The sequence below is a fragment of the Perca fluviatilis genome, chromosome 19 (assembly GCF_010015445.1).
Source record: "Perca fluviatilis chromosome 19, GENO_Pfluv_1.0, whole genome shotgun sequence".
Taxonomy (NCBI): Eukaryota; Metazoa; Chordata; class Actinopteri; order Perciformes; family Percidae; genus Perca; species Perca fluviatilis.
In genome coordinates this window covers 6,513,795-6,528,444 of record NC_053130.1, presented here as the reverse complement: position 1 = coordinate 6,528,444, position 14,650 = coordinate 6,513,795, and the positions used below count along the sequence as shown (strand labels likewise).

The following is a 14,650-nucleotide window of genomic DNA, read 5'->3' as shown; positions in this document are numbered from 1 at the left end:
ATAAAAATATAAATTATTTCAAAACCCCGACTGTCTTAACTCCCTCTGTCTCTAGGTCTATAGTGGGGATGACTATGTACAACCAGGCTACTCAGGAGATAGCCAAGCCCAGCGAGCTGCTGACCAGCGTCCGGGCCTACATGACGGTGCTTCAGTCCATAGAGAACTACGTCACCATCGACATCACGCGGGTCTTTAACAACGTCCTGCTGCAGCAGACGCAGCACCTGGACAGCCACGGGGAACCCACCATCACCAGTCTCTACACAAACTGGTATGTTGGCTTGAGCCCTGTGTAGAGCTGTAACACTTCCAAATTTTGCCGTATAATTTTAATTTTATTTGACCTCTATTTAACCAGGTTGGCCAATTGAGAACAAATTCTCATTTGCGACGACGACCTGGCCAAGATAAAGCATAAACGTGCGAAACAACATAAAGATACGCATTAAATAGGCGAAATATAAACGTACAAAATACAATAAGGAATCTACCAGAAGATAAAGATCTAATATAGATCAGTAAACAGTCAGTGCTATGTAATGTCTAAGTCAGGGGTCTTCAACGTTTTTTAAGCCAAGGACCCCTTAACTGAAAGAGAGACAAATCAGTGACCCACTACTACATATATTGTATAAAATGAAGTTGCATATTAATCTGGTCTTACAATAACTTTTAGGGCAGCCTAAAGCATTTATAGATACATTCTTTGCATAGAATACTAAGCTGTATAAATAGCCTAATAATTGTTGCCATTTTATAAATCATGTTTTAATGTTAAACACACATGTGGAACAGTCAGTCCTTTGGGATGAACTGTATCTGTGGATGGCTACCTTAGTGACTACATTACCTATTGGCTAGTAAGTCTATCATCAGTGGGGATTTATATTATATTTGCTAATAATATGTTGGAATTATGTTAAGACTTTTTCACCTCTATTCACACACAATGAGGCAGATTTTCAGTTGTGATTGAACTGTATTTTTTGAGGAACTATAGGGCACTTAACATCTACAACAGGTCTACACTTAGAACGGACCCACCGCAGTGACGTTTTTAGTGGAGCTGTTCGTTTAATAGTCGACTCGTTTTGACAATAAACTACGTCAACACAACAGTATGTGGAGTTAAACTGGGCGGGCCCAATAACCTAACCTAAGTTCTACTTGTTGTTAAATTACAATGTGAGCGGCAGCCAACCTATTATGCTGCAATGTGCATTATCTCAGCAGGATCATTTAAAAGGCAATCGCGACTAAATTGTTTTGTACAGCCCTATTTCTGATACTGTTGTGGCAGAAATGTTGAGTTTCAATTTAATTTAAAATTTTGACCCAGAAAGACAAACCCTTGCACGGTCGACGGGAAGACAACACAAGGGTTAAAAATAATTATTTATTTATTTATAACTTTTTCAAACAAATGAAAAGTTTGGGTTTTGGTTCCATCACTGTTTTGCCCAACGAGGCATTTCAAGAAGCGGCCAAAAATAGTCATCACTATTGGTAAAACTACGGGCAAAATGGTCATCACTGCTTCTTTACTTACGTTTTTTTTTTCCTAAATGTATTCCCCCTTGTCATTTTTGGTTGCATGTATAGGGACAACTAACAATTAAAATATTGATAAAAATGTATAGTCCTCAACCCTAAAAAGCTCAACAGTCTTACTAATAATCACTTAGATATTTACAATTTGGCATATCTAAACAAAATCAATATTTCCCATCAAAAGTCATAGCCCTTAGGACCTAAGCTAATGTCAGCAATTAATTGTGGTTAAACAAAGACACCATGATTATGTTAAAATATTGTGATTAGACAATTACGTAATTATTGTTGCAGGCCTAGCCCTGTGTGTTTGAGAATAAGCAGTGAAAGTATCTTTATAAACATTATCATCGAACGATGAGCTGTCAGACAGTGAAGAGGAATGGATAAAGTAAGTGCCATTTCATAAAAATATACATAGAATTATGCATTGTGTTTGTACAGGCTGCACCAGTATACAATTTGTAATCTAATGCTCAAACAATAATTCCTTGGAGTCTGGGTCTATAGATGCCAGTTGTTAGAAACTATATTCATCACAACAACTAATAAAACAAATTCCTCTCATTTTTAGTGCTCTACAGAAGGAGATAATTTTTTTTATTTGACAGCACAAACAACTAACTACCAGACTTTGACTATTTGGGCACAGAAACTTTAGGATTGTGTTTTTGCATTTGCCGTTAAAGTTCATGACCATTTGTTTTTTGGACATTGTTTTCTGTGTGATTTAGGGGGGGGAGTTCAGGAGAATAAGTTACAGGGCTTATACCTTTCAGTATCACCATATTCAAAAACAAACAGGCTCTCTGGGGCGCCTGGATAGCTCACCTGGTAGAGCGTGTGCCCCATGTACAAATGCTCTGTCCTTGTCGCAGGTTCGACTCCGATCTGCGGCTCTTTGCTGCATGTCATTTTCTCTCTCTCTCTCCCCTTTCACATCTTCAGCTGTCCTATATAATAAAGGCCTAAATAATATGGTCCCATACATATGGCGTTAAGGAGCTCCTGAAAAATGAAAGCATATCTGTGTCCAAACAGACTTGGACCGAGGCCAACAAAAGACAGCAAAAATGGTTATAAAAAGTTTGAAAAACTTGTAACCCTTTGTCTTGTATTTCGCTAAACAAAGCACTTTCTTCACTTTGTTTGTATTTCCATGAGCCCACGATTTGATACAAGATACTTTAATAATGCTGCACATGGATTTTCCGATGTTTTTTTTATAGCATTTCATGCTGTCTTTTGTTCGGCCTCATTCGAAGGCTGTTTGCACTGATGTGCTTTCATTATTCCGAGCTCTCCCCTCTCCCCTCTCCTTAACGACATTCGATAGAAAACTAGAGCATAGAGAGCCTAGGGAGGTGAGTACTTTATGCAATTGATATTGTTTTTGGATGAACTATTCCTTTAAGCAGCCATGTACTGAGATACGTGTTCTGGTGATGGGATTTTGCTGTTAGCACAGAAACCCCCTACAGATGGATTCAAATCCCATTAAGCAACATAATTGCGGATTTGGGGTTGTAAAATTCAGAAAAGGTGACGTTCCTAATATGGACTCCCTAATCAACGGGAGGTCTAAAACATGTAACGGATACTGAGAAAGGATTTTGTGTGTGCAGGTATCTGGAGACGTTGCTCCGTCAGGTCAGCAACGGACACATCGCCTACTTCCCCGCCATGAAGGCCTTCGTCAACCTGCCCACAGAAAACGAACTGACTTTCAACGCTGAGGAATACTCCGACATCTCTGGTACAAACCTGCACACAAATTGTCCTATGTGTCCACTTAATACTGGTGACAGTTTTTTGGTTTGACTGCTGCTGTTATTGACGCATTTTGGATTTTCTGCTAATAACAAAAATCGGTGTCATTGTGTTTTTAGTCTCTTTTTGTTTAAATTATTTGTGTGTTTTCACAGAGATGCGTTCGCTGTCTGAGCTGTTGGGGCCGTACGGTATGAAGTTCCTCAGTGAGAGTCTGATGTGGCATATCTCATCACAGGTCGCTGAGCTGAAGGTATATATATATGTATATATATATATATCACAGACATATATACAAAATTAAACTAGCCACAGGAACTGCTTTCTAGACTTTGGTGATGGTAAAAATTAGGAATTTTGTGTTAGGGTTAAATGCCGATAACTGCTGAGCTATTCATCAATATGTGTGCCATTGATGAGCTACAGTGCAATGCAGTTAGAACACATTATAGCTGAATAAATACTCAACAAATGAGAACTTTAAAATGATGAATAAAGGCCTAAACACTAAGCTGAAAACCTAGAGAAAAAAAAAGAAAGGAAAAGGATAATCCTACTGTACAAACGTGAAGTCATGAATATATTTTTTAATTCAGTGCTAACTGTTTCGTGTTTGTCTCCATCTAGAAACTGGTGGTAGAAAACATGGAGGTGTTGACCCAGATGAGAACCAGCTTTGACAAACCAGAGCACATGGCGGCCCTCTTCAAGAAACTCACCTGTAAATACACACACAAACACACACACACACGCATAGTACATGTTCACACGACTGCTATGTTATGATATTGTTGCAACTCCTAACTTGATGCCAAATATCTTTTGAATGCGTTGTACGGAGATCTTGTGTGTTTGACAGCTAGTGTTAACTCGGCTGGCGGCCTGCTGTGCTGACTTGTTTCATGTCTGTGTAAAGCCTTCCAGTGGTGCTGGGAGATATGGAGAAAATCGGATATCGCGATATTCTTGTCCTAATACCTCGATGATGATATTGTGGCAATATTATATGGTTGACAATTGGTGCTTTAACAAAATATCTTCACAATGAGATTTAAGATAAATAATCTTCAGTAATAATGTAGATATAATGACTAAGTGGGTAAAGGTAAAAATAATAGAAGTCTGGTAACAGAAAATGACATCACTTTACTGTTATGCAGCCTTTAAAACCACGAAAAGACAACCCTTAAGCCATTTACGATATTGCAATTTCCAACATCTAAGACAATATCTAGTCTCATATCACGATATCAATATAGTATCGATATATTGCCCAGCCCTACCTTCCAGCGTTGGTTTGAGAAACCATGTCTGTATTTTCTTGTATTGTTAAAGCTTTGCTAACACTTGTTGTAAAGACAATATGGATGCAAGAAGAAAGCCAAACACAAGAACACTTAATTCGCTTGCAAATGAAAGCAGCAAATGGGATTTTCCTCAACTGGTGAACTACTCAATTACTATTGATTTAGTGGGATATAAACGTTGGTGTACTGATTTACTAACCAGTTTGTCAGAATGACCATTGAAGCTTAATTTACAAGTTTTTTTTTTCTGTGTTTGTAGCTGTGGACAGTGTGTTGAAGAGAATGACCATCATTGGTGTCATCCTGTCCTTCCGCTCCCTGGCTCAGGAGGCTCTGAGAGATGTAAGACACACACACACTCACACTTACACACACACACACACACACACACACAAACTCACACTTACACACACTCGCACACATATTATTGTGCCAATCAGAAAATAAAATTTGTTCTAATTTTTTAACCTTTAGTTCGGACTGACTTCTTACAAATGAACCAAGAGGAATAAACATGAGGTCCTACAGACTGACAGTTCACTCATTGATTGGACAGTTTTGGTGATGTCATCCTGCATCATCAGGACCCACGAAGGGAAATCAAATTCTGATGACTGTCTGCAGGTCATGCAGCACTTACTTAATGCTTCTAATGTGTATTATGTTCTCTGGTGTCACAAAGAACTCCATGAAGAAATAACTGTTTCTAAGCATGATCAGTTTATTAGACTGCAAATCAACCAAACGTTCTGAATAATGACTAACGGCTAGACGCAGGATGAAAAAGAGGCGTCTTGTACGGGAATATTCTGGGAGGTATTACTGTGTGATCGCTATGTCAGACACTTTTTAACGGACTAAATGAGCCGCCAAAGTACACATTGGTATACAAGTACAGCAGATAGTTTTAACTGCTTTGGACTGTCTGGTTGATAAACAAAAACTGCTATACAATAAAAAATGCTTATACATTTTGATTTTAAGATCGCATCTGCAACAATTCCCGATCAGTTGATGGATATTTTAGTAGTTTAGCTGTTGTAATCATACTAAAATCACATATCTACTACTACAATATACTGGTAGGTCCGTTAGCTTTACAACCACACCAGAAGTGACCGTCCACTTAGACCCCTTTCCCACTCAAAATAGCGTGTACACACACACACACACACACACACACACACACACACACACACACACACACACACACACACACACACACCTTTTAGAAAGCAGCATGGAGGCCAGTGAAAATGTTAACGGCGCTTACTTTTTTTTTTATATCCTTTACCTATTTAAGTCTGTCTTCTAAACTCTGTGCTGACTAATTTGGATGTCTGAGCGCTGCTTGCATAGAGACGGACGGACAGAAAATTAGCGTGTCCACGCAGGCGTCATGGTTCCAACACTGCTGATCGGAGCTGGAGCTGATAGATACCCGTGACTACTGCAGAGTCATTTTGTCCTGGGAAGGAATGCTGATTGTAACCTTTCCCACTGAAGACAAAAGCCAGATGCTAGTAGGTGTTAGTGGGTTTTTGACCGGTGGGAAAAGGGGTATTAGAGAGCAGAAAAATACCCTCTTTTTCAAAAGGTCTTTTTTTTGCTGTCAATCGAGACATCTCACATCAGCCCAAACAAACCACACCAGGGTTGGTTTTAACTGGACCAAGCATACTTTTTGGATCACTTTCTTACCGGACTGTCTCTGTCTCGCCTTGTCCAGGTGTTATCCTGTCATATTCCTTTCCTGGTCAGTTCAGTGGAGGATTTCAAGGACCACATTCCCAGAGAGACGGACATGAAGGTGAAACACACTTCCTGACACCTAAAAATACAATAACCTCTTAACCTGATGTCAGTGTTAACTCACAGTATGTTCTCTCTCCTCATGTGTATGCATGAATCTGTGTCTGGCTCCAGGTGGCCATGAATGTCTACGAGCTGTCATCGGCAGCAGGTTTACCCTGTGAGATCGACCCGGCCCTGGTGGTGGCTCTGTCCTCACAGAAAAGTGGTGAGACACAAACGTGTGTGTGTGTGTGTGTGTGTGTGTGTGTGTGTGTGTGTGTGTGTGTGTGTGTGTGTGTGTGTGTGTGTGTGTGTGTGTGTGTGTGTGTGTGTGTGTGTGTGTGTGTGTGTGTGTGTGTGTGTGTGTGTGTGTGGCCTGCAGGGATTGATAAGAGCAGTTTATAGTGTAACAAAGAGCTTAGAGACACCAAAAAGCTCCTTAAAGCTGCAGAATTTTACAAGCAACTCCTTTAATATTACATTTGATTCATTGTTGATAGAAAAGCTGTCATGTCATAATTACAACTGCTACCAGTGAAGTAAGCAAACAACTGGTGATTTTTTTTAAAGTGAACGGTTATGCCTAATAAATGAAATTTATTATTAATGTGTGTGTGTGTGTGTGTGTGTGTGTGTGTGTGTGTGTGTGTGTTTTCATTGTTTGTTTATTGTTTATTAAAAGGATCCCCATTAGCTGATGCCATAGCAGTCAGCTACTCTTCCTCGGGTCCACACTAACACACAATACATACACATTACATCACAGCCAACCCATTACAACAATATAGGCTTATCAGACATGCACATTATTCTGACGGCAGTAACCGGTCTCAACTAGCACACTGGGCACGACGGCAATCTTACCAGGTCGGACCTCGTAACATTTCCGTCACTTCCAACGCGGCTCAAGTCTGAATTGAATGCCGTCAGATTAACGGAAAGGCTGCAGAGAGGAAGATTTAATGCACGTCTTGTACCGCCTGTACACATTTATTATCTCAATCATCATCTCTTACACACAAAATGAGTTTGATAAAATAGGAAACCCTGTGAAAGAGCCAATTATTAAGGCATTGAGGAGATCGATCTTCCAATGTTCGTTCGTTGCAACTGCGTGGGTGAATAAATAAATATCCAGCTTTACTTACAGCATGTCAGCAAAACGGAATTAAACGCAAGTCCCAACTTAACATCCTGTCATTCAATGCTTGCTTACTGTCAGTCTTTCTTTTTTCTTTTTTTTTTTTTACTTACCGCTGTTCTCTCTCTCTCTCCCCCCTCGTTCTGTAAATGTGCCGTCACGTCTGAATAAAGCCGCAGGGAACATTAAAGTCACCTAATGTCTGAATGACAGAAAGCCATCACTTTAACAGACCGATGAAGTCGGCAATGTCTAAAAAAAGAGAACTTGTGTCTGTGCAGAGAACATCAGCCCAGAGGAGGAGTATAAGATCGCCTGTCTGCTCATGGTGTTTGTGGCGGTTTCCTTGCCAACGCTGGCCAGCAACGTGATGTCACAGTACAGCCCCGCCATAGAAGGTAGGACACCATGCTATTGTATTGTTTCTGGTATTCACAGATTCTCTTTTTTAGAACAAAAGTTGTAATACACGGTTGAACTGCAGTGTGTTTGTGCTACAAATGGCCTAATTAAAATTTTTTTTTTCTTCCCCCATTTCCCGCTTATTTTAACCCGTAATAACTTTTTTTTTTTCGTTTCTTAAATAATGAAAATATCAAGCCCTAATTTGTGGCATAGAACGAGTTCTGAGCCTGAAAGCAGCGCAGGAGAAAATACTACACATTGTAGGAAACCTAATTTACTGCATCAATGGCAAGAGCCTGTTTTGCATGCAAATAAGACCAACCTTGTACCCTCAGATTGATTCATTTTTGTGTACCTTAATTTTTTTTTTTAGCCTTATCATCTTCAATACGTACACTTTTTCAAATGTAAATACATTTTTAAAGGTCAGTTTACCCACTGTCCTGTTTAACCCTATTTTGTTGCATGAGTTTTAGAAAAACAAGTTATTTAGTTACATAAACCTGATATTAGGGGCAATAGAGACACACTGTTGTGGTTCAATGAGGCTTTTGATACGGTATCAAAGAGACCAGTCACTCAAGGAGGAATTATCAAGACATTGCCTCTTAACAACCTTGAAATGAGAGGCACCATTGTTAATAAGGGTCATTTGAAAAGGGATAATGAGTTGTAATGGGCTCCACCATTGTTAGTATGCAGACTGCATATTGGCCAGCAATTGGTTTTCCGACAGCACATCGAGAAACGCCACACCAACCCTTTTGTGAACCTTAAATTACAGTACATGCTTTATATTCACATCCTCGTAATGCATCTCACATACACACATAATGGCATGAAATACAAAAAAAGAAATCCATATTTTCCCCGCAGAGCTGGCGGTTCCAGGTTTTGTATTCTGGAGAATCTCTCTTCTCTGGAAGTCTTAAAGAGCCACACGCATGTCAGAAATTAACCCGGAGTTGATTGATTTTCAAATACAGATGGTGTCGTCTTGTTCTCTCACTAACCGTGTGTGTTTGCTGCCCCCTACAGGCCACTGTAACAACATCCACTGCCTGGCCAAGGCCATCAACCAGATCGCTGCTGCTCTCTTCACCATCCACAAGGGGAGCATAGAGGACCGCCTCAAAGAGTTCCTGGCTGTAAGATGAAAAAGATTTTAGTTTTTACCATTTTGTCACCAACATATGACAAGTTCTTTTTACATCCTGCTCCCCTCATACCTCCATAGGACATAAGGCTGTCACGTTAAGCTGCTAGCTGAAATTTCACAGTAAAAATGTTAAGGTTGGCTTTACTTGTGTGATTATGGTGGATTTGAGACATTTAGCATCTTTATTTTGAATGCTTCTGTTTTAAGAAAAAAAAAAAAGGTTATTAGAGGGGTACGTGACCACAATAGGGGCACTTTGTTGCATATCACCCCCCCTCTGTGTCACTATAGCAGCTGATAAAAAACACCACATGGTACCAGGGCCTGAAGTTAACTTTTTTTGGCCACCGGCCACTGTGGCAGACGAATGGTAAAATCCACTCGCCACACAGGATGTTTATCAGCCAATTTTAGTTTTGCCTTATAAAGGTGCCATACAGGAAATGCACGAGCATCGTTCTTGAACTTGTCAAGAATACACATTTCAGTGCTGTCAACTTATTATGAAATCAATATAATCAGTTACTCTTTTATGTGACGCCACCGTATTGAGCTCAAATCCAAGGAAATGGTGGACTTGGTTGAAATGTGACAAAAACCAACTAATCAATCATTCAATTCTCATTGGCTACCTGCCAACGTGGCAGGTAGAGGGCAACATTCCCCCGCACTTGGGGCGTGGTCGGGTGTTAATTTCAGGCCCTGCATGGGACATATGGATCAGAGGACACAAAGCCATGCATTTAAAGGAAAAAAATAATTAAAAAAAACAACATAAATGGCATTTTAGGCAGCAAGCAGCAAAAACCAAATGCCAGGATGTTGCAAAGGCACTGCTTCTCCATTAATTTTGTAATCTTGTCACAACCTCTTTAATGCATTTACGTAAAGGTAGTTAATGGAAACACGCACTGATTAACATTTTATTTTGCTGAAATTGTAGAAATTCACTTCACACTTATATGGAGAAGAAACAATATTTTCTTGATGAAAAACAATCTCTCTAACATGTCTGTCTGTCTGTCTGTCTGTCTGTCTGTCTGTCTGTCTGTGTGTGTAGCTGGCCTCATCCAGCCTGTTGAAGATCGGCCAGGAGACTGACAAGATGACGACGCGCAACAGAGAATCTGTCTACCTCCTGCTGGACATGGTGAGAGAGAAGGACTGTGGGGTTTCACGCCTGTAGTTCGGTTTGGTTCAAAGCAAGAGAGAAATTATACATTATTGCTTACTAAGGTCCAGTTTGTTTTCAACCCTGGCTTTTTACCAAATCTTGGTGACTAACAACAGTTTATGCAGCACGTAAATGATTGTAATATGTAGATTTATGTTTGCTGGCGTCACAAAGAGCTCACCAGGATATAACTGATTATGAGCATTATTAGATTGCAAATGAATTATGAATAATGTCACAAACGGGTAGATGCCAGATGAAAACGAGGCGAGGTATTACTGTTGAATTGCTACGTTTGCCTTCCCACCAAAAACAAACCCCACCAGAGTCCGCTAAGAAGCGGACCAAGCCCCCCTACCTTTCAGGTGGTGTCAGTGTGCTTGTTTGGTCTGCACCAGGGTTCGACTAGTCTATATCTACGACGTTCCACTTCCGGGATTCCGGTGGATTTGTGAGGACTCTGGTTAACTGCTCCTCAGATCTCTGCAGGGTAAATCCAGACAGCTAGCTAGACTATCTGTCCAATCTGAGTTTTCTGTTGCACGACTAAAACAACTTTTGAACGTACACACATTCCACCAAAACAAGTTCCTTCCCGAGGCTATTTTGCAGCAGGCACCGTGGCTCTGCCCGGTGCTTAGCGCCGCCCAAGACAATTGTGATTGGCTTCAAGAAATGCCAATAAACCAGAGCACGTTTTCCTCCCATCCTCGAATTCTGTGTGGACTAGCCAGACCTTCCTCCGCAGCGCTGTGGAGGAAGGTCTGGCAATGCGAGACTAGTGTTCGACTGCCCGCTTTAACTCCAGGCCAAACGAACCACAATAACAACGGGCGAAGAAAAAAAGCTGCTCGTTTACACTGAACCTAACAGGTTAGGTATTCAAGTCAAGGCCAGATTCTGCTACTGATCCATCAGGAGTGAGATTATGAGAATAACTGTATTACTATTTCTATTCTCTAACAGTCTGTCTGTGTCGTCGGTTGTGTTTCAGATTGTGCAGGAGTCTCCCTTCCTGACCATGGACCTGCTGGAGTCCTGTTTCCCCTACGTGCTGCTGCGAAACGCCTACCACGCCGTCTATAAACAGAGCATCAGTGCCAACGCATAGACGCACTCTAAACACACAGCGAAGACCTACCACGCTGTCTACCATCAGAGCGTCAGCCGCTCGTACATAGACGCATACACACAGCGACAAATACACACTAATGGCAAACACTAAAAACAAACTAAACCCACTAAACTATGCCTACAATGCCTCAACGTGTACTATTCAGACAAAAAAAAGCATCCGTGTGTTACATGTACACCAAAAATGTTGACACACGTAACATGCTACACGTGTAGAGTTGAAACAAGTTCACTCTAAATACAGAAGAAATACACTAAACGCCAAAAGAACATACAAAAACACCCACAATTCAGTGCAAAAAGGCGACAAAAAAAAACACTGAAATTAAATATGAACAGAAACAAAAATGCACACACACACTAGCTGGATGAAGTTGGGGGATCAGTCTCTTTATTTTTAATCATTGTACTTTTTCATGATGTTGCCAGGGACCATAACCATAGCAACACGTAATATACCATATGTTTGGTTGGTATAAAAGAACAAAAATATAAATATATAGTATATATATAGTTGACACTAAAATATTATTAATATTATTTTCTTTTATTATTTTTTTTGTGGAAAGATTTGAGATTTTTAGTGGCCAGCTGACAACTTCTATGTGGTAATGGATTTGGATGCTTACTTTAGCAATGCAAATGATGCTGATGTGATTTTTTTATTTAAATTTTTTTGGCTTTATGGAAGAGGAGACGGGTTAGGATTCCTGTGTTGATACTGAAAGACATGTTGCTTGTTAATGTAAGTTTACACTTATATACACACACTGACAGACATCCCGAGCAGATATAAAACAACATACACACTAATCTTTCAACATTTCATAGTGAACACACACAAACGCACACACACACTTGTATAACATGGTGATGTTTTTTTTCTTCTTTTTTTTTCAAGCTAGTCGTAACATGACCTCTTTGTGGGTAAAGATATAATATCTGTATTCTACTTTGATGTGAACTGAACTCGTCTGTTTTTAATGTTTGTTTTGTTATTTTTATGATGACGACAATGATGATGATGACGATTTGCCAAATGTGTTGACACTAAAAGTTGTGTATCAGGGCTTGGAAGTGGTGGAGTGTTTGGGTATTAATGGGTGAAATGCCATTTTTTTAAGTGGACGGTTTGGACAATAGAAGTTCTGGAAACAATCCGCCTGACTCGGCGGCAGCTCTGTTAACAGAAGGGGTTACACAATAACTTTTACAGTGGGAACAAACTTTTTAAAAAAAAAGTACTGCAGTAATACTACGGTATAGGCATGGAGCAGGCGTCCCATCCTGCAGCCAGAAACCTGCAAATATTCCTCACAGCTGTTGTTAGTCAACTCTCTGATTAGGTAAGGGTGCAGTAGGTGCTACTCTTTTTCTCCAGTGGTGTAAAGTAGAAATGAAAAGGCCAGTGCAAAATATAATGTATATGATCTCCGGCAAAATCGTTTACTGCAACGTCTGGCTTTTGAAAAGAGGACTAAACTTTTCATCTTTACTGAGGGACATTTAGCTTTTCTGTGTCTAATTTTTACAGTTGCAGTCTTGTAGTGCTGGTCACCGACAGGCCCTACTGAAGCAGCTGGGGGAATAGTGCCTTGCTCAAAGGCACCTTGACAGCAGCTGTTGAGGGTCCACCATCTTACACGCCGTGGTTTGATAAATGTCTTAGTACTTAACTTTAATAGGAGCAATTAAAGTAAAATGTAACCGACTCCACAGAGAAACAAGTAAATCCTAATTGATCTCAGACCTGTGAAAGTCTACAAAAAGCTGGAGCTGCAATAAGACAAAAAAATAAAATGTATATATATCTACACTCTTGGTGACGTTTCACTGGATTTGTAAACTGTGGTCGATGGGGCGTCCTTCAGTGATCTTCCCATATGAGCGGGTTCATTTTCCCAGTGGTTGTATGGGACCTTTTAGGACAGATAGACGACTTTTACAAAGTGCAGTCTGGTTTTCTTTTCTGTCTTTTTTTCCTCAATCAAGGCATAGAAAGGGCTACATATTGAGACCCAAACCATGCCCCCTTTATGCCAGCCCTCTGCTAATGTGGTCCTAAACTACCAGGGCTCTGTCTGAAAGCTCGTACTGCATACTATTCAGGACTGCACTCTTACCTAGGACTGTTGGAATCGAAAAGCAACATCTACAGTATATAGCAGTAATACACCCAAATCTAGTAAATGACGTGTGTGCACTTTACAGTAGATTACATGTCTTATTTCTACTGTGATTTTATGCATTACAAGCATGTAAGGACAGATCCATGGACTCATTCTGCTATTTGATATGGAACGATTGCTGTTTTCTTTCTAACCTTTTTTTTGTGTGTCTGATTCCACCGTGTAACTTAAATGACATGAATAAAATAAACTTTAGGGCTGTGTCAGACCTGAGCTGTGAGTGTGTGTGACGGTGGTTGGTGCACGTGGCCTCGGCTGAGATGCGGTGAAGTGAAAACTGGTAAGTGGCAACACTTTTTTTTTTTTTTATTTTTTTTTTTGGATGGACCAGTTTTGATAATTGGCGTCATCAAGTGATATTGCAAGTCTAACCCTGTTTGATCTTGTATATCAATAGACTGCTAAAGTAAACTAAACTATTGCAAAACAAATACATAAACAGTAAATTGTCTAATTGAATGGGATTAATGTTTCAACGCTCACTTAATTGATGAAAGCCAATTATTACAGAATAAATGGTGAAATGCTTGAAAAGTAGCTGTACCAGTTTCCAACATCATACATATTTTCCTACGTAAAGAAACTGGGCCCAAAACCTCTGTATTAACACCTGGTGTAATTATACGCTGTACCTGTTATTTCGTTATTATTTATTTCAGGTTAGGTTTTGCACAAAATTATTAGTTCCCATTACATGGCATGTTTAACTAAATTTGTCCCGTTTGAGAATTACAAAAACACTGACCTACATAAGCCACCAGGGGGCATACCGAGATAACTTCTACTAGCGCCCTTTATATAGAGTGTGGCCAACTCCAATTATGGGCGCCGTAAACAACAGAAGCCAGAATGTAAAAGTAGTAAACATTGTGGTTATCTACAATTTTAAGCACTTTTGTCTTTGTTGTAACCAAATGAAGAAGTCGTACACATAGCGCTGTATACTGCTACCTATAGGCATGTCGCTACAGTCTTATTATGAGTTAAATACCGCCTAATTAGTTATTTTGTAGCTTGTGCAGC

The 14,650-nt window shown here is 40.0% G+C and overlaps 1 protein-coding gene across 5 annotated transcripts in view; it reads left to right on the top strand.

The window, feature by feature from the left end:
• Positions 1-13,840, top strand: part of nckap1 (NCK-associated protein 1) — a 40,235-nt gene extending 26,395 nt beyond the window's left edge. For all 5 annotated transcript variants that reach the window (XM_039783478.1, XM_039783477.1, XM_039783476.1 and 2 more), the window contains 11 exons: positions 56-274; positions 3,180-3,310; positions 3,480-3,577; positions 3,952-4,045; positions 4,891-4,973; positions 6,361-6,441; positions 6,558-6,651; positions 7,848-7,964; positions 9,010-9,119; positions 10,191-10,280; positions 11,299-13,840. In XM_039783478.1, the coding sequence (XP_039639412.1) occupies positions 56-274; positions 3,180-3,310; positions 3,480-3,577; positions 3,952-4,045; positions 4,891-4,973; positions 6,361-6,441; positions 6,558-6,651; positions 7,848-7,964; positions 9,010-9,119; positions 10,191-10,280; positions 11,299-11,415 (1,234 nt within the window). In that variant the 3' untranslated portion in view covers positions 11,416-13,840. The remainder of the gene's footprint in view (positions 1-55; positions 275-3,179; positions 3,311-3,479; positions 3,578-3,951; positions 4,046-4,890; positions 4,974-6,360; positions 6,442-6,557; positions 6,652-7,847; positions 7,965-9,009; positions 9,120-10,190; positions 10,281-11,298) is intronic.
• Positions 13,841-14,650: the final 810 nt, after the last annotated feature.